At 42.6% G+C, this 24570-nt stretch overlaps 1 protein-coding gene across 1 annotated transcript in view; it reads left to right on the top strand.

Annotated features, from left to right (window-relative positions):
• The window catches only part of FSIP1 (fibrous sheath interacting protein 1), a 171500-nt gene that overhangs the window by 28486 nt on the left and 118444 nt on the right, over positions 1-24570 (top strand). Inside the window, exons 8-9 of the mRNA XM_023752850.1 lie at positions 7851-8009; positions 20373-20513. Coding sequence (XP_023608618.1) covers positions 7851-8009; positions 20373-20513 — 300 coding nt within the window. The remainder of the gene's footprint in view (positions 1-7850; positions 8010-20372; positions 20514-24570) is intronic.

Below are 24570 nucleotides of genomic sequence, written 5' to 3'. Positions count from 1 at the left end.
TATTGTCTGACTTTAAAAAATCTTATTTACAGATTTGTATTGACATTTTCAAATTTATTCTTGGTCAATTCATTATTGACTTCCAAAGGATTATTTTATGTCATTATAAGAGTTACTACACATTGGTTATCACAATAATAACTCTGTCTGTGATGTAATGGGCTTAGTACTGATGGTGTATAATGTTTTGCTCAGTATCCTGTTATTTTGGACATTTCCTATTCTCCCTAAACTGGCTCCATGATATTTCAGTGTAGTCTTTAGTAAACCTAAAGAACACTGTCCTGCTCCTGCCAGTTAACTTGGAGCATTCAGTTCCCTCATGAGTCCGGGGGAGCGAACAACATGTGATTCAGGGTGCAAGTACCAGTATTTATAGGGCCCTGGCAAGTCACATAAGGAGTGCAGTGGCTCAGCATTTGCACTTGCTTGCATACTAAACTTATAGCAATATTCTTTACTTGTACAAACAAATATGTTGTTCTGTGTTCCTTGAAGCTCTTAGCTTTGTCATCTAGTTTTTATTCCCCTACGTTGAATAGAGACGTAATGTAGTGAATGCTGCTAGCACCCTGCTCAGATCCCTTTTACCTGGCACCTGTCTGTGCATCTACCCTCCCTAACCCTGCCCTCTCACTCAAGATGAGATCAGCTCTGTGGTGCAGTTTGTCCTCCAGAGCTTCCCCAGGGTCAGCAGGTCTTCAGCTGAGACCAGTCCTTGCTTGGCTCTGTTTCCTTGGCCTTGGCCAAGTCTGCTTCTCTCGCTCCTCGCTCCTCATAAGAGGCACTCCGCTGAGGCTTTGCCTTTTCATTTGGGAAGGTACAGTGTCCTCAGGACTTCACCTGTGTGTTATTGGCCCAGCTGTGTCACAAAGCCATTTGTTTGCCGAGTTGCTGGGATGCAGTTATTTCACTCTCTCATTTTTGTAGCAGAGGAAGGCAAGGAAGAAAACTGGAAAAGGGGATCAGGTCAGTGTACAAGTGTCTGTCACAGATGGGTATAGAACCTCTGGATCTCTCTTCTAGGTCTTATAACATTTTTTTATAATCTTTATCTTTTTTGTCATTTTGCTCATATGAACTCATTTTAAAGTTTTCTAAGTTGGATTTTCAATCATGTCTGTTCCTCTATTTCTGCTATTTAGTTACTTATCCCTCTTTTGAGATTTATTTTTATCCTCAATGTTCATTGATTTTAGAGAGAGAGGAAAGGAGGGAGAGAGCGAAGGAGGAAAAGGGAGAGAGAGAGAGAGAGAGAGAGAGAGAGAGAGAGAGAGAGAGAGAAAGGAGAAACATCAATTTGTTGCCTCCTGTACATTTCTTGACCTGGGATCGAACCCGCTACCTGGGTATGTGCCCTGATCAGGAATTGAACCTACAACCTTTTGGTGTAAGGGAAGACACTCCAACCAACCAAGCCACCTGGCTAGGGCCTACTTATTGTTGTTTTTTGAACTAATATTTGCTGAGAGTTTTTTTCTGCAAGTCCTCTAAGGAGAAAGAGGGTTTTGTCTTATTCTCTGGCATGGGAGATAGACATTTTATACAGAAATTCTATAAAGCCAGGTAGATAATGGCATATGTTGAAAAAGAGATTCTGAGGAGGAAGATATGAAGTGCCGCAGAAGACTTTAGGAACACGTTGAGGAGGAGACCCATCTACTGTATTCTCAGACAGCACCAAATTTCATGTCATTCCTCAAATCTGCTGTATTCTTCTGTGTGCCCTTTACTTTATGGAGTGCCCCATCACTTCCTCTCTGATAAACACCTATGAGACTTAAAGAGGATGACTAAAATGATAATTATGTCTTAATTCCCCAAAACTCTTGCCCTCTGGTTGTTCCTTTTACTGGCATGTTTAATTATGTGGGTGTAATATTCTCTTGAATCTCTCTAGGATACTTAGAATTTTTAAGAGATTTCCTCCTGGATTGGGAACTCACACTTAAAACTAACGTCACTTTCCAAAGCCAGATGCCTCTACTATCATCTTCCCAGCAAAATGGGTTTTGCATCAGATCTCAAATTACATCTAACTCAGTACCAAGTGGGTGAGGCTGGTTGTGGACCCTTGGTTACTAGCCTGGGCCCTAGCTGTAAAGGAGGATGGTGAAGAGCATTTTCTGGGTTCTGTCTTAGGGAGGCAAGCTCCTAAAAGCTACAGATTTCCTACACATAGCAAGGGTGTCTAGAAGGTGCTAGACAGACAGAAAAACACTGTAACATCTACTACATGTTACATATAATTTCCGTCTGCAACTGCATAGTGAATGGAGCATTTATATTTCTGTTGAAGTTAATCTGACATGTTCTTTTACCTCCAGTGTCATTAAAAAGAATTCCATTCAGACAAGAATTTAAAATTTATTAACCAATATTTAGTCATTGTGATTCCATAATTTTACTTTTTGGTGGTACTTTATTATTTCTCATTTAAGTAACACAGTATTTATATCACTTTTATTTAGGAAAAATTAAGCAGGGTTTCTTACTTGTGGATAGCTAGGTGGTATTATTTTTAAAATAACTATGTATGACTTTCATGTGCCAATTTCCAAGTGTATTTAAAATGTTTATTACTGTATCATATTCTTGTAGGGATATACTACAATTGACTTATTTTTAGACATTTAGGCTTTTTGCCTATATTCTTTATTACAAATAACTTGGAAAAAATGTATTAGTCACTGTTTTGGGTTACAAGAAACAGAGATGGACTTTGGTTAAAAAAACAAAAACAAACCCAAAACAGAAACTGAATTTATTGGGAGGCTTGGGTAGTTCACAGACTCATGGAAATTCGGAGAACCAGGTTTGTAAACCACACCGATATCAAAGTGGCCAGAAACAAGGCCATAGAAACTCCTCAGAAACAGGCTGCTTCAAGCTGCACCGTAGTCCCAGCCACTCCCGAGGGGTGGTCACTGCTGCCACCGTCACTGCTGCCAGCACTGGCCTCACTGCCACTGCCGTCCCCTAGTCACTCCCCGGTTTCCCTGCACCTTCGCATCTCTCTTTCTCCCTCAGAGTCAAGGTCCAGGGTGTTGACTTCTGTTTGGCCGAGTCCAGGTCACTTGCTTGTCTTCTTGATGCCAGTGGGCAGGGAGAAGGAGTGTCTGGTGGGGACCTATCTCCTACCAAGACTCATGCAGTGTTTGTTTTCACTGAAACAAGAAGGGAGATTTCATGCTAGGGTCAAGGGGAGACACAGAAACCTATGTCTTTCTGCATAGGTTTTAGCATATATTACATCTAGGGATTGATTCCTGGTATGAGTGTCCTGGTATGAAATTCTTAAGCTTCCTTGCCCTCCACCTGCCCCTTTATTTTAAAAATGTTCTTCATGATTCTTCTGTCATCGTACTACATGCTTCCCTGTGTGATCTCACCCATTCCCATGGTCCAGGGTTTCAAGCCACTATAGATGTATGGGTGAGTCCGAAGTACTCATTTCTAACCCAGTTCTCTCCCTTGAACTTCAGACATCTGTTTACCTAACACAATCTGTGGATATCCTACGGACATCTGTGCAAATATCAAAAGGTCCCAAACAGAATTCATCATTTACCGTCTCAAACCTAACACATCTGTGTTCCCTAGTTTGGTCAGTGTGATTAACATCCCCCTCATTGACAATATCAGGAAGTTAGTGTTTATCCCTGATCCTTCCTCTTCCCTTTACCCTTCCATCACATTATCTCTAGCATCTGTAAATTCTACTTCCTAAGTTTCTCTGGAGTCTGTCTGTCTTATATTCTGCACTCCCAGGAGACATTCCTCAGTCCAGGCACTTACCACTTTTGTTTTAGATTATGAAGTTTGCTTCTTAACTGGGTTTTCTGCCTCTAATCTTGCCCTCACCAGCTGCAGTTTTAAAGTGCATGTTGTTTCTTTTATTAAGATATGATTAAGTTTGATTATTTCTGCCAGGAAGCCTTTTCCATCCACTTTGCCCCTTCCTGTCCAACTAACAGAGGGTAGTTGACCCTCTCTGGTTCACGACCTGCTGGCTTAGGCCTGCTGAGCTTCACACCTTGTTAAAATCTTTGCTGCCAAGAGACTGAGAACTCCTTGAAGGCAGAACCTTGTGAGATTCATGCCACCCTCAGTCACGCTCAGGGTAGGGCTGATTGGGGGGTTGGGGCACCACCTCCTATCACACTCAAGGCAGGGTCAATGGGGAGGTTTCGGCGCCACCCCCTGTGATGCACAGAGCAGGGCCAATCAGGGGGTTGGGGCGCTGTCCCCTGTCACTCACAGAGCAGGGCCAATCAAGGGGTTGGGGCACTGCCCCCTGTCACACACAGAGTAGGGCCGATAGGGGAGTTAGGGCACCGCCCCCTGTCACACACACACAGCAGGGCGGATCAGGGGGTTGGGGCGCCACCCTCTATCACCCACAGAGCAGGGCCGATCAGGGGGTTGGGGCGCCGCCACTGTCACACTCAGGGCAGGGCCGATGGGGAGGTTATGGCTCTACCCCGTCACACACAGAGCAGGGCCCGTGGGGGGGGGGGCGGTTGGGGCGCCACCCCCTGTCACACACAGAGCAGGGCCGATCAGGGGGTTGGGATGCCACACCCTGTCACACACAGAGCCACAGGGCGATCAGGGGGTTTGGGCGCTGCACCCTGTCATGCTGATCTGGTGCCAGGAGGCCTTGCAGCTCCGCTGATCCCGGTGCTGGGAGGCATATTACCCTTTTACTATATAGGATAGAGGCCTGGGGGCCGGCTGGTTTGCCCTGAAGGGTGTCCTGGATCAGGGTGGGGGTCCCCACTGGGGTGCCTGGCCAGCCTGGATGAGGGGATGATGGCTGTTTGCAGCTGGTCACACACCCTTCAGGGTGGGGGTCCCCACTGGGGTGCCTGGCCAGTCTGGGTGAGGGGCTTAGGGCTGCCTTAAGGCCGGCGATTGACTGAAGCTTCCAACCGCTCCTTTTTTTCTTTTTTATTCTGGGCCAGCTTTAGCTCTGGCTCTAGCTCTGAGGCTTCCGCTGCTGGTTTGTTTGCCGTTCTATAATCGAAACAATGTATAACTTCAGCTCTGAGATCCCGGCCTATATTTGTTAGAATGTTTCAAACTGCCAGCTCAGAGGCCGGCAAGTCAGGCGGGGAACTTGGAGTCTGCAGTTACTGGAGCAAGCAAGCCTCACGTTCGCTTCCAGCTGCCTGGCTGCCGGCCGCCATCTTGGCTGACAGTTAATTTGCATAAGGATACGCTGATTAGCCAATGGGAAGGGTAGCGGTCGTACGCCAATTACCATTTTTCTCTTTTATTAGTGTAGATGATTAAGTTTGATTATTTCTGCCAGGAAGCCTTTTCCAACCACTTTGTCCCTTCCTGTCCAACTAACAGAGGGTAGTTGACCCTCTCTGGTTCCCAAGGTGCCCTAGACTTACTGGTGAGCTTCACACCTTGTTAAAATCTTTGCTGCCAAGAGACTGAGAACTCCTTGAAGGCAGAACCTTGTGAGATTCATGTTGAATCACCAGTGTAATGCCGACACAGAGTAGGCACTCAGTATGAGATTTTTAAAAAAATTATTGACAGCATTACAAATGTCTCCCATTTTCTTTCTTTTTGTCCCCCCTCCACCTCAGGCCTTCCCCATACTATTGTCTGTGTCCATGGATTGGGCATATATGCATACTAGAAGCCCGTTGCACGAAGATTCGTGCAATAGGCCTTCCTTCCCCTTGCTACCAGTATTGGTTTTCCTCCGGCACCCAGAACCCAGGCCTTTGGTCCGGCCGCAGTGGAGAAGCCAAGCCTCGAGGCTAGGCTTCTCCCCTCTGGCTGCAGCGAGGCTTGGCTTCTCTGCTGTGGCTGCACCCGCAGTGGAGAAGCCAAGCCTCTTCAGTCTTCAGTCTTCACTCCAGCCAGAGCCTTCAGTCTTCGTTCTGTGCCTGTGTATGCAAATTAACCGCCATCTTTGTTGGGTTAATTTGCATACTTGTTCTGATTGGCTGGTGGGCATAGCAGAGTGACACCAATTTGCATGTTTCTCTTTTATTATTGTAGACTAGAGGCCTGGTGCACAAAAAATTTGTGCACTCGGGGGGGGGGGGCCCTCAGCCCGGCCTGTGCCCTCTCACAGTCTGGGACCCCTCGGGGGATGACCACCTGCTGGCTTAGGCCTGCTCCTCGGGGGATTGGGCCTAAGCTGGCAATCAGACATCCCTCTGGCAGCCTGGCAGCCCTCGGGGGATGTCCACTTGCCAGCAGGGAGCAGACCTAAGCTGCAGTCGGACATCCTTAGTGCTGCTGAGGAGGCAGGAGAAACTCCCACCACCACCGCTGTACTGGCAGCCATCAGCCTGGCTTGTGGCTGAGCAGAGCTCCCACATGTGGGAGTGCACTGACCACCAGAGGGCAGCTCCTGCATTGAGCGTCTGTCCCCTGGTGGTCAGTGTGTGTCATAGTGACCAGTCATTCCCAGTCCTTCTGCTGTTAGGGTCAGTTTGCATATTACCCTTTTACTGTATAGGATAGAGGCCTGGTGCACGGGTGGGGGCCAGCTGGTTTGCCCTGAAGGGTGTCCCGGAACAGGGTTGGGGTCCCGCTGGGGTGCCTGGCCAGCCTGGGTGAGGGGCTGATGGCTGTTTGCATCTGGTCACACCCCCTTCAGGGTGAGGGTCCCCACTGGGGTGCCTGGCCAGCCTGGATGAGGGGCTGAGGGCTGTTTTCAGGCTGGCCAAGCCGGTGACTGAAGCTCCCAGCCTCTCCTTTTTTTCTTTTCTTTTTTTTTATTCTGGGATTTATTTACCTTCTATAATTGAAACTGTTGCCGCTCCAGCTCCGAGGCCACGGCTTGCTGAAAGCAGTTATCTTGGGTTTGTTTAGCTTCTATAATTGCACCTTTGTTGCTTAGAGTGGAGCTCAGAGCCCGGCTGCGGCAGGCGGGGAACCTTGGCTTCCTCCATCACTGGAGCAAGCAAGCCTCCTGCTCGCTTCAGCTGTGGCTGCCATCTTGGTTGGGTTAATTTGCATATCCTGCTGATTAGCCAATGGGAAGTGTAGTGGAGTTATGGTCAATTACCATGTTTGTCTATTAACACTCCGGTGTGGGGTGAATTTCCCGCCAAAATATAAGATGGCTCTGTCTTTTGGTTTTGTTCCATCCACCAAAAGGGTGGATTACAAACAAATATTTGGTAATACGCAGTTACAATCGGCCCGAGTTTACACGTTTCCCGCACTCCACCGCAAATCTATATGAACCGAGTTAAAGACGGCTCCCGCGGAGTACGCGCAATTCACGCGAGCCGACTTAACTCGTTTCCCGCACTCCAAGTGTTATTAGATTAGATATGTTCTTCAGTATGAGATTTTTGAATTGTTATGAATGGGTCTTTATTATGAAACTATAATGTTAGTTGAATGAGTTAGATGGCCAGTTAAATTCATAAAATCCAAACAACTGAGTTTATAGGTCCTATGTTACTTTTCAGGCACAAATTTTGAAAATACCATGTCCATTATAGGATAAACATGATTTCTCCCTCTTCATCATATTACAACCACTTTCACAAAGTGGAAAAATGAGCATGCAATGAGAATCAGACTGTGAGGATAAGAGATTTATTTCACAGGGCAAAAAACCTACAAAGGGTAATTTATGGAGATATTTTACACAGACTTGGCAGATAATGAAATCATAAACTATTTAATTTTTTTTCTTTCACTATGCCAGTGTTAAATCTGTGCTTTTGTTTTATTTTGTTTTCTTAAAAATTTTTTTTTGGATGAAATCCTGAGCATTGAAGTAGCAGTCTGAAAGGTATATTATATTTTGGGAAAAAATATAGAATGGGAATGATCTGGTGACCATTTTTTCCTTCTAGGGTGATCTGTCTGTCTGTCTGGTCCCAGGCGAGGGATATACACTGGCAGTCACCCAGCATCAGCAGCTTGCTGAAATAGATACAAAGCTCCAAGAATTCTTTGCAGCCTCCCCAACAACGTTCAGCTTTTCTCCAGGACTTGGACATCAGAATGATCAGGTATATCATACTCAAGAGTGCATGGACCGCTCAGGTTTATGTGTGCTAAAGCTAGTTCACATTTGGCAGTCCACTTGTTAACAAAGAGGTTTCTTCCCCATTGCTTTTCCTTCTTCCCAGTTGCTTATCCTTCCATGACTACAACTGCAGCGATAGTAATTTCTATTATAGTGTGTATTTTCCTTTGGTGATTTCTCTCTATTCATTTTTATTTCAGTTGGTAATTTGCTGGGATGGAGTTACTGAGCAAATATTATTTTAATATTATTATTTCTTAAGATATAAGCTAATTCTTTTTGTTGTTATTAATCCTCACTCGAGGATATTTTTCCATTGTTTTATAGAGAGAGTGGAAGGGAGGGGGAGAGACAAAAAGAGGGAAACATTGATGTGAGAGAGACACATCAATTGGTTGCTTCCCGTATGTGCCCCAACTGGGGCTAGGGATCAAGGTACATGCCCTTGACTGGAATTGAACCTGTGACCCTTCATTCCGTGGGCCAATGCTCTATCCACTGAGCCAAACCAGCTAGGGCTAAGCTAATTCTTGATTGTGATCAGGAGGGAGGAGAGGGAAGAAAATTGATGTAGCACTTATTAGTATTTTGAGAGCCATGTTTCTCTTTATTCCTCTAGTTCTAGGTATTAGCACTGGTAGCCACCGTTCCTTATTCTGACACATTCTTTAGCTCCTTTAATGGAACATCAAGCAGTGAAGCTCACCAGGTTGATGTCTACTCTCCTATGAGTATTTTGAAATGAATGTGTTTCCTCTCTTAATAGTTCCCTCAAATATTCTTTTACAAAGCTGGTAGGATGTGTAGAAAACCAGAAGAATGATAGTAGCTTTGGAAAAGTAAAATTATTCCCTCTCCCCCACCCCGACTATATTTCAGTACTTCTTGGGATCTAGTTTGGCCTTGGATAGCAGTTTTCACATGAAGAGAAAATGGCTGGTCTCTTGTTATTTTTACTGACCCTCTACCAGTTTTAGAAACATCTCACCAAATCATTTTCTGTACAATCTTGCATGTAATTTTCTTTGTTCTTAAAAAGATTTAAACATCAGTAATCTATAGGTAATAATTCTGCTTTATAGTGAATCTTTTATTCAAGCTATCAATTGAAGGTTAGCGATTTGGCTTTGGGCCAATTTAAACTATCTCAGGGGAAAGAGCAGTTTTAAAAAATGTTCTGAAGAAAGTTTGGTCACTGGCAAATCTTTATGGAGCCAGCTTAGCCTCCTTAGCTGGCCAAGCACAGCTGCTTCTGAGCCCTTTACGCAGCAGTAGTCGTGGTGATGGAAACCACTGATTTCTGGACTGGGGTCAGAGTTCTTGGAAAATAGAGAATTGGAATTTCTGTCCCCATCCAGATGTACCCTTGAACACCAACTACATTGCTAGTTTATTTATGTTAGTTGGTGCCATTTCTCAAAAGGAGGAAGCCAAGATGGGGAATATCCTGTGTTACAGCTGATTTTTAAAATTTTTTATTGTTGTTAGATTTCAGTGGCAGCTGAGATTTGAAAGCTGAATAATGGTCCTAAAGATAGAAAATGTCTTTTTCATGGTATCAAATGTTATTCTTGAATAACATTCAAGAATGAGAAACTGAGAATTTAGAGATTTGTTTAGCCATTAGGACTTTAAATAAAGTATGACTATGGTTAGATTCTGTCATTGTCATTTAAATCACATTTTCAGAGTGCACATTTATGGTTCTGATAAAATATTTAGAAAATAGTAACAGGGGAACCATCAAATTACTTAGTTGTTACTTAATGAGATTATATATTTTTATGTGAAACATTAATTAAAAGGAAAGAGAAAACTGCATTTTGGGACTCCCATTGGATGGAGAAACAGAAATATGACATCCTAGTTGTTGAAAAGAAGTGACGAATGCTTTTTGCATGCAAAATAAAGAATATCTTCGAGCTTTTATTCAATTTCCTTTTGGCATTTTCTCATTTCTAACTAAAACCAGAATTGCACATTGAATTTTCAAGCCAGAAATGCTAACTTGGCAAATTATTTTATGGATATTATTTTTGGATTGGAATTCTTTTTGAATAAATACACTGAAAAATATCTTGGATAAACCCGGCGTATCTATTCAGTTGATGAATGGGCTCTAATCTACTGCTGACCCACAAATATTCATAGTGAATATTCACGTTACTTTTATTTTTCACTCCTTCTGCAAACCGTTAACTCATCAAAATTTTTTCTCCATGCTCCTTAAGAAATAATGTCTTTTAAATGAAATATAAACTTCTGTTTTTCAACAATCAATTCAACAAATATTAATGAAGTGCTCACTGTGTGCAAGGAATTATAGGACATTTAAAGGTAAGTCAGGCAAATATAGAACTCGCTGCAAGTGCTGGCTCTTTCACTTACTAGTTCTGATGCCTGGGAATTAATTACAAATACTCCTATCTCCAGTTTCCTCATCTGTAAAATAGTAATAATAATACAATTCTTTAGTGTTCTTTTAAAGGGTAGATGCGTTAATACAGTGGTTGGCAAACTGTGGCCCCTTGAGTGTGGCTCTTCCACAAAATACCACGTGTGGGCACGCACATATAGTGCGATTGAAACTTCGTGGCCACACTCAAGGGGCCAAAGAGCCGCATGTGGCTTGCAAGCCCCAGTTTGCCAACCACTGAGTTAATATATGTAAAATGCTTAGCAGTGTCTGACACAGAATTCAACCAATGATATTATTAGAATAACTAGAGGCCCGGTGCATGAATTCATGCACAGGTGGGGTCCAGCTGGCCCTGCCCCACTGGGGGGGGGGCAATAGGAGGCCGGCTGGCCAGGGGGTGGAGCCACAGTGGTTGGCCAGCTCCGGCCCTGATCAGGGTGAGGGGGTCCAATTGAGAGTGGGGTTGGCTGGGGGGAGGGGCCACGGGCAATTGGCTGACTGACCCCTCCCCCTGGTCAAACTCCCGGTCGAACTCCCGATTGAGGGGAAAATTTGCATGTTAGCCTTTTATTATATAGGATAAGAAGTGACTTAAGGAATTTATTTTTTATGAGAGGCACAGATTGTACAGATAACAGGTATAAAACAACGTAGGCTAGCACAATCAAAGGCTATAAGCAAAGTATTATGGTGGTTCAGAGGAGAGAGAAAGGACATCTAGAAGGAGTACGAAGAAAGTCTCTTTCTGTGAGTGAGTGGCAGGAGGAGGAAGAGGAGCTTGTGAATGAGTCAGGAGGGGTCCGAGGCCCAGAAGAAGGCTGCCATTATACAGCAGGAGGTTGAGAACTGGTTGCCTGCAGGGCTCATAGATGGGTTTCCTTTAGCCCATATAGGGTTTGCAATCAACATTTAAAAATTGGGTGACCTCATACAAAAATCCAAATTTCTAGTTTCTGTTGAAAAATTAGAAAATCTGGCAACATTAGGCCCGAATCTTTGCTTGGCCCACTACAGGACTGAACCGAGTAGCAACTGCTGCTTTAGAAGGAGCACAAATTCTCTAGTTTGCTCCAGTGTCCACTACTCATATTGTATTGCAGGCCCTCAGGCCTACTGCCTGTATTTATGTTACTTTCCAACCCCTGCACAGGCCATCAGCACATCTTTGAATGCCGGCTTATTTCAGAGGAGATGCTGTGATGGTTGATGTTAAGTATTCAGATTAGTACGTGGCTTCACCCCTGGCCTTGAGGCAGCTTGTAGGTTACTGGAGGATAGGATATAATCACAGAACAAATTGTGGAGTGATCATATAATGAAACAAAAAGCAGCACAATATGGAAACTGAGAAAGTATATGTTTGATGAAGGCGTGATATTTAAAAGATTCTTTCGGAGATTTTAAAAATTGTGTTTCAAAAAATAGTTTCCCAAACAAGTTGAAACATGCAGACTTTCTGACTGACCTGACTATGGCAACCTTAACGTGCCACGTTGGTCAGCCTAGGATGATAAAGCACCTGAGTCATGATAGTTTGAGAGGCTCCAGAAATGTGACTCAGATATCAAGAAAGTGTTGGTTGTTGTGAAAAGGGCAGAGAGGAAACCTTTTCCTTATGAGCTTGCTGATTACAATGTTCTCAAATAGATGTGCTGGCCTGGCTCTTAACTTCATGGTAATATTTTAAAAGCAGCATTTGGCTTTTCCATATCTGATTTCCTTAGTGTAAAACAAAGCATGTGGTCACATTCAGGAGAACCAATGGCATATTACTGCTATTGCTGTGATGTAAATAATATCATGTGGCTGCAGATTTTACATCTGCTTTATATTTTCATTTCATCTTAGCAAAAGAGAACTAATTGAAGCAACTTTTTAAAGATCTGTGGCTTAACTGTGCATAATTTTCTGTATTCATCTAACTCTCCAACAAATCAGTTCTTTCCACGTATAGTAAATCCCACCATAAAATTGAGTAAGGTTTCATAATTTAGTACTGTATTTCTTATTTGTAGCTGTATGAGAGTCTAGATTTTCCCAGAAATATCTAAGATAGGAGTAATGTAAGCATTCAGTTTCTTAAGTCCTTAGCAACTGGATTCAATAATAGATTTGTTCAGGTTGGCTTTTTTAAAGAAGTGTAATTTATCTTTCATGCAATCAGTCTTACTAAATCTAGAATTCCAGTTTACAGTAAGATTTTCTTTTTCTGGTTGGGAGAGGGTCTTCAGAAATGGCTCTCATTGACAAGAGGTATTTCTTTGTTTTTAAACCAAGTAATGTAATTGAATATAAAGGTCCTGCTTAATTTGATTTATTTTCTTGTTCTTAAAATATTGATTCAGTTGTACACAATTTGGTAAGACCAATAGAATATCAACAAACATTTGATTGAGGAAAATAATAGTGTTAATCTCTTTCCTTGTCAAGAGCATACTATTGCTGATAGCAACAACTAACTTTTTTTCTTCTTCCTGTTTCAACAGTAGCTAAAACTGAGGAAATATAAATCATTGCTTGACATGTAATCCTGAAAGATTTTTATTGTTGAGTCCAGGGATTTGCAGAGTTCCAACAATGGCCATGTGGTCCAGTTGACTACAAATTATTTAATGCACTGGTTAAGGGCAGGAATCTGGGAATTTTTTATGTCATGAGCACAGAAATCTTTTTAAAAAAAATATATTTTATTGGTTTTTTACAGAGAGGAAGGGAGAAGGATAGAGAGTTAGAAACATCAATGAGAGAGAAACATCGATCAGCTGCCTCTTGCACACACCCTCCTGGGGATGTGCCCGAAACCAAGGTACATGCCCTTGACTGGAATCGAACCTGGGACCCTTCAGTCCGCAGGCCAACGCTCTGTCCACTGAGCCAAACCATTTAGGGCAAGCACAGAAACCTTATTGACCATCTGTTCATTTCCAAACACTATAGAAGTATGCCACTCTTAAGAGCATGGGAATTTGGATTGAGGAATAAAGAAGAAGTTACTTCAGAGGTTCATGCCTCTAATGTTAACCTAGCACACATTCCCCATTAAATCTGGGGGATACTTACCACCTATATTTTACAGATTACTTTGAAGTTTATATATATTCTAGAGGCCCAGTGCACGAAATTCATGCACTGGTAGGGTCCCTAGTGGCTGCCAGCTGCCAGCCGGATACTCCCTCCCTTCCCCAGCCACTTGCTGCTGCTGCTGGCCAGGGCCTCCCTCCCTCCCCCCAGTCAGCCCGCCCCCTGGTCGAACTCCCGGAAGAACTCCAGTCGAGGGGACAATTTACATACTATGCTTTTATTATATAGGACATTTATTAAAATTTTTTTGTTGAGCCTCCTGTATAGTCAAGGTTTCTTTCACTGCGTGGCAATATTTGAAGGTGATAAAAACAATTTGTCTGAAAGATTTTTCCCTACTTTTAGTGCTGTCAGGCAAATGGTCCATCTGATGACAGGAAATAGCAGTAGCCTGTGGAAAAGTATAGCATTAGTTTAAAAACACAGGGAAGCTGGCTTTATTTAGGCAGGTTTGTATTTTTCTGGCCTGAAATTCATGCCTTATTTGCATGTCAGGTAACTTATGAAGATGTGAGTCATTTCCTCTGTATCTGGCTTTTGGAAATGAGTTTACTTAACTTCAAAGATCCCTGTTGGCTCAGTCAACACCATAGATATTTTTCTAAGGATGAACTTAGAATATTTTGGCAATCAGTTAGTCAAATCAGCAAGTATCTATTGACCTTGGGTATCATTCTCTTCTGGCTCCTTAGATATTCTGTGCATACCTTGAGAGCTTTCACCAAACTGAATTTTACTGATTAAAAGCATTCCTGTGTGACTTAAAAACAGAAAAGATATGGATGGTCAGAGTCTGTGCAAATATTTCTATCATTGGAAATCAAGATATTTCCTGATGATCATGAAAACCGACAGAACTGGTGGGCACATTAATGTGACAATAGAACCTCTCCTGGCGCTACAGAGCTTCTTGAATATGCCACTGGACAGTTTTTGCCAGAATCAATGATACCTTTTCTTGCTTTCTCTTAGCCTCTGCTTTCATCACATGCTATCTTTTAAATTTTGAACTATATGGTTATGCTACCAGAGACCATGACTGAGGAAAGATGTTACATATCCTTAGATCTAACTGTGCAGAATTACAGACATGTAAGCTATTAGAGTTTGAAGAAACTTTATCAGAAGAAATTGAGACCCAGAAAGAGAAAGTGATTGCTCAAAAGTACAAAAGGTCATACCAGTAGAACTGGGGCTAAAATCTAACTTTCAGGCCAATGTCTTTTGTATATGGAGAGTCACATTGTTAGAGAAAGACAAAATTAGCCTTGTTTGTTTTTTTAAATAAAAACTGATTTGTTCTAGTTATAAAATTAATATATGCATGTAGTAGAAAACTCAAGAACTACAAAAACATCTTAAGAAAAATAAGATAAAATAATTAAGATTTTTAGTATAAAGTTAATTTTTCTTCCAGTCTATTTCTCTGCAAATACGTACACGCATATACATATTTACATACATACATGCATACATACATACATACATACAAATAAACATAGTACACCAGTTAGAGTTCTTGGTAAGAAATAGGAAAAATACTCAGCTTGGATTTTGAAGATAATTAAATGAAGGAACTATTTATAGATTTAAAGGAGCCAGTATGGTTTTATTTGACTTTATTTCCCTCCTTGCAGTATGGGGTGTTGGGACACCCACGGACTGGCAACTGTGGGTAGGGGGAAGGAAAAGTGTGTCGGAGCTTAGGGAGACCTAGAGCCATGGTCAAAGAATCAGCCATCCAAAATTGTAATCATAGAAAGTGTGGGCAAAGGATTAACTAACCCTTCTCCTTCAGCATGAGAATTTGAGCTGTCCTTACTCTCCTAATTGTTTCCCTGGCAACTGATGGAAGTTGGAATGTCAACAATGTTAAGAGGCAGCTTCACTTATGCTAAAAATGACCCCTGGAATGGGAGAATTATAAAGACCCGATGGGGAAGCCATACTGTGAGCTTCTCTAAATGCAGTGATTCCTGTGGCTGGGCATGTCCCTTGCTGGGACCTTAGATACTGTGCCTATAAAGTCATTTCAGGAGATGATGCTCCTATGGGATATAAAGAAAGCTTTTAAACCAGGGTGGCTTCCTTGCCCCTGTGCCTGTACTATGACAACATGGATTGCAGTAAAAACTCCCAGTGAAGAGGAGAGGTACCTGATACTGCCTTGCTGTGTTTCCTGTCCTAAAGCCTTCTGAATAGACTGACTCCAAGTGTGGCCTCCATCTTTGAGCGTAAATACACAGTTGAATCCAAGGAAACCTTCCTGATGGGCACCTCAGGGATGCATCACTGCCAACACTATAATGCCAAAGCAGCAAGGGGCAGGGGAAATACTCCCAGCTTTCTCTTCTTTTACCCTACAGTATCTTAATCCTCCTCCCCTCACATTGACTAAACCCAGTCACAAGACAAGAGGTAGAGCAGAAAGAGTCTGATCTTTCCAACTTGCATCAGGTGCTTACCACAGTTTGTTTATCATTCTCTTGTTGATGGGCATTTGGGATATGCATAAAGCTGCTATGAATATTCATGTACAAAATGAATAATATATTTTCCTTTCTCTTGGATAGATTCAGAGGAGTGGAGTTGCTGGGTCACAGAATAGACAAATGTTTAATTTTTAAAGAAATAGCCAGTTTTCCAAAGTGGTTGTACCATTTTATACTTCCCAACAACATATGAGAATTCCACACTTCTCCAGCACTTGGTGTTAAATTTTTTCATCTGGGCCATTCTAGTGCCTGCACAGTGATATCCTACTGTGATTTTAATTTGCATTTCCCTGATGCCTTATAATGTTGAAGACTTTTTCATGTATGTACTTATTTGTCATTCACATATCTTCTTGTATGGAGTATCTGTTCAAGTTGCTTTAGAACTGGATTGTCTTTTATTCTTGTTTATTAAATTGCATGAATTCCTTACATATACAAAATTCAAGTCCTTTTTCAGACTTGTGTGTTATATTTTCCTCTCAGTCTGTGGCTTGTCTATTAATGGTAGCTTTGCAAATTTTAAAAACATTGATGAAGTTTGATTTAAAAATTTTTTATGTCTTCTCTTTGCCTACCCAAAGATTTAAAAAAAATCATAGCTGTAGGTTATTAAATTAATGTCCTTTAAAAAATAATTTTTCATTTAAAAATGAAATCCAGTTTGGATGTTTTTCATATCACTATGTTCTATACACTGAATGTGTTCCCCAAAATACATATGTGGGAATATCAACGCCAGTGTGATAGTATTGGGAGGTGAGGCCTTTGGGAGGTGAGTAGGTCATGAAGGTGGAGCTCTCATGAATGGATTTGTTGTGCTTTATAAAGAAGGCCCACAGAGTTCCCTTGCCTCTGCTGTCATTGAGGTCACAGGAAGTAGGCCTTCAGCAGACACCAGTGCTATGCAGCTTCAGGACACGGTTTGTTCTGGGATGATACGGTTTGTGCTGGGATTCACAGCGGGAACGGTCATGGTGTCTGGCTGGGCAGTGACAGGGTGGTAAGTACAATGGTGTGGAATGCTGGGTAGGTCAGGGAATACTTTATAGCAGATATATGTTTGTGCTGGGCTCCAAAAGAATAGGAGTTGCCATGAGGTGTGGAGGGAGGAGGTATGGAGTGGTGGAGAACTAGCAGTAATGAATATTGCCGAGGCTTTGGGTCTGAGACGCAAGCAATGGGAAGATGAGACTGAAGAGATAGGCAGGACCAGGCCACGAAGTGGTGAGGACTTTGCACGTTGCTCTGTGGCTTCTTTGCAAAAGGCGGAATGAATGAGCTACTACTTGAGCCCAGGTGAGAGGCTTAAGAAGTAGCTCAAGTCGATACTTCTCAAATTCTCAAGTGGTTGTGCTTCAAGTTGTCAATCCCCTGCCCTTAACTAGTGAATTAGAATCTCTGGGATGGAGGATGGCCTCTGAGTATTTTCACAGGGTCTGTGGGTGAGTCTGCAGCACAGCGGAGTTTGAAAACTACTGGTTCAAGTGGATAAGGAGTAGACAGTGCAAAAGAGAGAAGGGCCTTGATTAAAGAGGTGTTAGAAAGTAAATGGTGACTATTCTTGATGACCAAATGTATGTAAGGAATGAAAATGTGAGAGGATTCTGACTTGGGTAACTTCAAAATTGACATCTATGCCAGTCACCTACATGGCAACACAGAAAGATATCTCTGGGTAAAAAGATAGGAAGTTTAGTTATAAATATAGGACCAACTTACTGTCAAGAAATAACCTTTATATTAGCTAGAAATAATATTAACTTTGGAAGAATATGGTTCTATCAGTTTAAATATTAATGATAATAACATACTTTCATTATATAATGCTTATTCTTTGAAAGGACATATTCAGCTCATATTTGTTACGCACTAAGATTTGTTGCATTCCTACTATGGACTTTTAGGCTAGATCTTCTTTTTCTCCTCCTCCTCCTCCTTCATTATTATTACCATTATTATTATTAATTATTTTGCAAATGGTGAAACTGAGGCTCAGAGAGGTTGCTTGGTTTCCCTAAGGCCATCTTAGGAACCAGGGAGAGTTAGGATTCAAAACTTGGCTTTGCCAAGTCTAGGTCCCTTTTCACTATTACACAGCTGCCTCTCATAACGTGGATGGGCAGGGGTTTTTCTTATTATTTATATACTAGAGGCCTGGTGCACAAAAATTTGTGCACTCGGGGGGTGGAGTGGTCCCTCAGCCCGGCCTGTGCCCTCTCACAGTCTGGGACCCCTCAGGGGATGACCACCTGCTGGCTTAGGCCTGCTCCCCGGGGGATTAGGCCTAAGATGGCAATCAGACATCCCTCTGGCAGCACAGCAGCCCTCAGGGGATGTCCACTTGCCAGCGGGGAGCAGGCCTAAACTGCAGTTGGACATCCTTAGCGCTGCTGAGGAGGCAGGAGAGGCTCCCACCACCACCGCTGTACTGGCAGCCATCAGCCTGGCTTGTGGCTGAGCAGAGCTCCCCCATGTGAGAGCGCCCTGACCACCAGAGGGCAGCTCCTGCATTGAGCATCTGCCCCCTGGTGGTCAGTGTGTGTCATAGTGATCAGTCATTCCCAGTCCTTCTGCTGTTAGGGTCAGTTTGCATATTACCCTTTTACTATATAGGATAGAGGCCTGGTGCACGGGTGGGGGCCGGCTGGTTTGCCCTGAAGGGTGTCCTGGATCAGGGTGGGGGTCCCACTTGGGTGCCTGGCCAGCCTGGGTGAGGGGCTGATGGCTGTTTGCAGCTGGTCACACCTCCTCTTCAGGGTGGGGGTCCCCACTGAGGTGCCTGGCCAGTCTGGGTGAGGGGCTGAGGGCCGTTTTCAGGCTGGCGGGTGACTGAAGCTCCCAACCTCTCCTTTTTTTCTTTTTTTTTTTTAATTCTGGGATTTATTTACCTTCTATGGCTGTCACTGGAACTGAGAGCCGGCTTTAGCTCTGAGGCTCGGCTCCAGCTCTGAGACCTCGGCTGCTGAAAGCAGGTATCTGGGTTTGTTTGGCTTCTATAATTGAAACACTGTTGCAGCTCCAGCTCTGAGGCCTGGCTGGCTGAAAGCAGGTTTCTGGGGTTTGTTTAGCTTCTATAATTGCAACATTGTTTCTTAGAGTGCAGCTCAGAGGCCGGCAGCAGCAGGCGGGGAACCTTGGCTTCCTCCATCACTGGAGCAAGGAAGCCTCCTGTTTGCTTCAGCTGCCTGGCTGCTGGCCGCCATCTTGGTTGGCAGTTAATTTGCATATCGCCCTGATTAGCCAATGGGAAGCGTGTCGGAGTTACGGTTAATTACCATGTTTGTCTATTATTAGATAGGATGATGGACTTGAATCTACAGAAACTGTGATTTGCCCAAATTTCAAGCTGATAAGTACAGAAGGGACCAGAGCCCAGGTCACTTCTTCCTGACCACTGCTTTTTTCACTCTAACTTCCTGTTTCCCATGATTTGACTTTATTTCCCTCCTTGCTTTATGTACAGTCGAGCCTTTCCTTTCTCAAATAGGAAGAGTTTAGAGAATTATAAATATCACTAAAGGCCTGGTGCATGAAATTCGTTTACGGAGGAAGGGGTCCCTCAGCCCGGCCTGCACTCTCTCCAATCTGGGACCCCTCGGGGGATGTCCGACTGCCTCTCGCAATCTGGGACCGCTGGCTCCTAACTGCTCACCTGCCCGCCTGCCCGCCTGCCTGATTGTCCCTAACCCCTCTGCCTGCCTGCCTGATCGCCCCTAACCACCTCTGCCTGCCTGATCGCCCCTAACCAGCTCTGCCTGCCTGCTTGATTGTTCCTAACTGCTCCCCTACTGGCCTGATTGCCCCTAATTGCTCCCTTGCTGGCCTGATCACCCCTAACCGCCTCTGCCTTGCCCCGCACCCGGGACCCAGGATTCCCTCCCTCTGGCTGGCCGCAGGCACCCAGGACCCAGGCTGGCTTTGCCAGGGCTGGCTGCAGCCACAGGCACCCGGGACCGCGGGGCGGGCAGCTTGTCCCTCTCCTGGGCCACAGGTATAGCCGCTAGTGTCCAGAACCACGGGGACCGTGGGGTGTGCGGCTTGTCCCTCTCCCAGCTGCAGCCCCAGCCGCTGGTGCCCGGGACCACGGGGCGGGCGGCTTGTCCCTCTTCCAGGCCACAGCCTGGCTGGTCCCCATTCCTCTCTCCCCAGTGTTGAATGTCTGAGCCATTAAGGCATGACGGCGGGAAGGTGTGATGGCCATTTGCATATTAGGTCTTTATTATATAGGATTTTAAGGGAAGAGATATTATTTGAGAAGCAAAGCCAACCTTCAAGGCTCAGTTGCTTTAGGTTGGTGTGTGAAGGTACATTTTCAGCCTGTGCATGAATTCTTTCTTTTTTAAATTAGGAACCTGACCATAGTGATGATGATAGAGATACGGAAATAACTCCAGGGGAAAAGGTACTTCGAAACACCAAAGAGCAACGGGATATGCAAAATCGGCTGAGAGAGATAGATGAAAAGTTGAGAAAGATGAAGGAAAATGTGGTAAGTTTTTTTGTTATTTAAAGTTTAATTGTAACCAATGATTATTTTTAAGAAGATTTTGGTTTCCTTTGACTGTTTAATGGGGGTATTTATGTGTTAAACCTGTCAAGAGAACTGACATGGGAATTTGTCCGTAAAAATTTGAATGAAAGCTAATAATGATTTATAGAACTTAAAGGAGTATTATACTTAATTTATGTAACATAATAAATCTGTGAAATACTGAAGTCAGAATAATGATCCATATGCCTAATATTCTGTTTTACAGTGACATAAATATCTGTTTTGTATATGTGTGTGGAAAAATTTGGTATTGCTCTGCATAAAATTATATCTACATATTGAACTTATCACTTAAGTATTCCCACCTTTTTGTTAATAATTCATAACATATTATTACTCATTTTTTTCTTTGAAAAATGTTTGTATTGATTTTAGAGAGGAAGGGGGAGGGAGAGAGAAACATTGATGAGAGAAGAACATTGATTGGCTGCCTCCTGCACACCCTATACTGGGGATTCAGTCCAATTGAACCCTCAACTCTCTGTGCATGGGATGACATTGCTCAACCAACTGAGCCACACTGGCCAGGGCATTACTCATTATTTTTTAATATATTCTAAATTCTTCTTGAGCTTATTTCATTTTTTAAATATGTAAAACATGCCATTTAAAGATATATAATTGCTGATGAGAGAAAGCTCTTAAATCAATTAAATTGTGAGCTCTTATTTAAAAATGCTCTATGATATTATGATTTTTTCAGCTACCCATAGGATGTTTCCAGTTGGATACTTGGCTTTTACCTCTAAAATTAAACATGACAAGGCTGAACTACCTACATCCTCTCTTCTAGAGCTGGTCTTGTCATAATTGCCAGCATTACCTACTTTCTGTCTCCTACTAAATCCTATTATCTTGGGTGATCTCCAAGCCCCACTAAGTTTTAACCAGTCTGTGTAATTTATCTTAAAATAGTTCCTTATGGCTCTTTGAACATTTTTTCTGTCCTGACTTGTGTTACCCTTCTCTCAGCATTGCCACCTCCTGTGTAGCCACTAATAACCCCGTCACTCTCTTCTCTCATCCTCCGTTTTATATGCTGCTCCGTGGGAGTGCCACCAGGTCAGTGATTTTGGTTAAATTCTGATCTCCTCAGAGCTCTCCAAGAGTGTGCACCGATCCTGACTGAGATTCCTCGCCCCTCACGGTCACATCCTTCTGAACTGCTCTTAGCATTTGCCAGCCATGAACAGCAGCCCCCACCTGGAGCCTCAGGATATCCAGGTCTGCTAATGACAGCCAGGCAGCAGATCTGAAGGGAATAGATGCGTTGTGCTTTGCTTTATAATTCATTTTTATTTACTTTTATGGGAAATTTAGTGGGGATTATATTTCAGGGAGACCTCTGTTTTTATTTTCTGAGGAATTTTTTTCTCCTTTAGTCTGTAGATATGGGGAAGAAGTAGGAGAAGTAGGAATGGTTAAGAAGTGTAAAGGGTTTTGGCAAATAGTTGTGGTGGTGATGGAGCATTTCAACTTGATGTGGCAAATAAAATGTTTGTGGTTTGACCTGCTTTGAAAACTGTTGGTTCTTCTCCTCCCACACCTGCCAATCTAAGATAGGCAAAGACTGCGTTTTCTATAATTCAGTTTTTCTGCTTTCTGATCATTTATCTCATGCCTTGAACATGTATCTGCTCTTTTTTTTTTATCATATCCTATCATTATTTAATTTTGACTCAAAACCTGGGTCCTTTAGGAATCTTGTATTTTATTCCAGTGGCTTCTGAAGGTTGGCTAGACTTGAGACATGATAAGTATCAAGAGGTCGTTGTTGACTAAGTGGAGAAGAATAACATACGAATAGAGGAGAGCAATTATTGTGTACCTACTATGTGCCAGGCACTGTTCCAAGTATTTTACAATGTATTAACTTAACTAATCTTCACAACCACTGTAAGAGGTAAACACTATTACCTTCAATTTATAGGTGAGGAAATGGAGGCACAGAGAAGTTGATTAACTTCCTTAAGGTTATATAGCTAGTAAGTGTAAGAAAGGATTCAAATGATTAGCTTTTAACAACTGTGCTATACTACCTTTCTGATTTACTTTTCATGATTAATATTGTCTTTTTGATAATTAAAGTGTGATAAGTTTTTTTTATAACCAGTAATATTCATGGGAAAAATACTTGGAATCCCTCATATAAGTGATAATTTCAGTTTTTTATTTTATAGTCAACACTTTCAGAAACTGGTATCTAGTTGATAAAGGCACATGAGAGTTTATTTATATTGCCTTTATGTTTTAATTGTTTAGTGTTTCACAATATCATATTGTGTACTGTGTGTGTACTTTTGAGGGAAGAGACTGTGTCTATTTCAAACTCTGCAAAGCCCATTGTTCCTCACAAGCTTCTAGATACTTGGTGGGTCTTCAGATACTGGAGACCTGAGTCCTTGTTTCAGTGTCGTCAGTGCCCTGCTCTGTTACCTTAAATCCCACACTCAGTCTCTTAGAGACTTGGCTTGTGACTGTGAAATTAGGGTTGGGCTAGTTCACCTTGTCCTTTTGCCTATGATTCTTGGAATACTTATTTTTGGTGAGAAATGGTGTTATTTATATAATCTAAAACTCAATTTGTGTATTTCCTAAATATTTAGTAGTAGTTGGCTTAAATATTCTATTGAAAGTTATTTTTGGAAGTTTAATAGCACTTTTTATGAGAATGTGAGATATATATTCCTGCTATCTATAGACCGGAGAATATGCTTTCTGAATGATAGTTTCTGTAAATGGCTAATTTTATATTTTGTCTTAGTCTCTCTATTACAATAGAACATTGTTTTAAATCACTAATTTGGGTAAAGAAGTAATTCTGTGGCCATTGAATTGGTGATTTAAGGATCAAATCCATATTAAGTCTTAGGGTTGGAAGAGGGAAAGGGTGAGCTAAGGGTCAATGTAGGAGCGTTGGGGTTGGGGGGTGGTTACTCTTGGAGCCACATGGATCCCAGTCTTGATTTGTCAGTAAAGGCTATAACAGTAACTTAATTCAGTGTTTCAGATGGCGGGCTGAGGCTGTGGATGCACATTTGCCTTGGTTAAGATTGGTTAAGTGGGATTTGATTTAGTCTGAAGATGGTGGTGGTGGCATTGTTGGTATCAGTGGATCTAGCTAGCTAGTAGGAGCTGGGGGAAGTAGGCACGATGAAGTGAGGTGGGGGCTCACAAATGTAGTATGAAATTCAGTGGGCATCCAGGGGCCCTGAACACCAGCCTACGTAAGTAGGGGAAGGATGAGCCATGTAGCTAGAAGCAGCAAATTGAAACAAATCTTTAGGATTCACTCAATATGAGTCAGCAATGTAATGTAGCTACTATGCTACACATTCAGGGAGAGGTAAGCACAGTGGATCATATTTGGATAGTTGAATGACAAGGATGAGGATGAGATTTAACACAAGGTCATATGAAGGATTGTTGATGGGAATGAGTGTATTTAGCCTGGCAAAGAAGTGTGTGTGTGTGTGTGTGTGTGTGTGTGTGTGTGTGTGTGTGTGTCTGTGTTTGTCTGTGTCTGTGTTTTGTGGGGAAACAGGGATAGGATGGTTTGGTAGAAAATTCACACATGGTCACTTCCCAAAGAGATGTAAAGGATTATCATTTGAAATATTACTTTTGTTTTTTATAGTGTAGGGCAGTGGTTCTCAACCTTCCTAATGCCGCGGCCCTTTAATACAGTTCTTCATGTTGTGGTGATCCCCAATTTCAACATAATTAAAGCATAGTGATTAATCACAAAAACAATATGTAATTATATATGTGTTTTCCGATGGTCTTAGGCGACCCCTTGTGAAAGGGTCGTTCGACCCCCAAAGGGGTCGCGACCCACAGGTTGAGAACCACTGGTGTAGGGGAAAATATGGTGATTGGGAGGTCATAAAGAGACAGATTTCAGACAAATATTAAGAAAGAAAGAATGATCTCAGTGGGAATGGTCTGTCTCGATCAAGGTTTTCAAATTAGACTGGAGTGACACTTTTATAGG

Source organism: Myotis lucifugus, unplaced genomic scaffold (genome assembly GCF_000147115.1).
Source record: "Myotis lucifugus unplaced genomic scaffold, Myoluc2.0 scaffold_38, whole genome shotgun sequence".
In the NCBI taxonomy this organism is placed as follows: domain Eukaryota; kingdom Metazoa; phylum Chordata; class Mammalia; order Chiroptera; family Vespertilionidae; genus Myotis; species Myotis lucifugus.
Note: the sequence above shows the minus strand (reverse complement) of the source record. Positions and strands in the feature narration are given on the sequence as shown.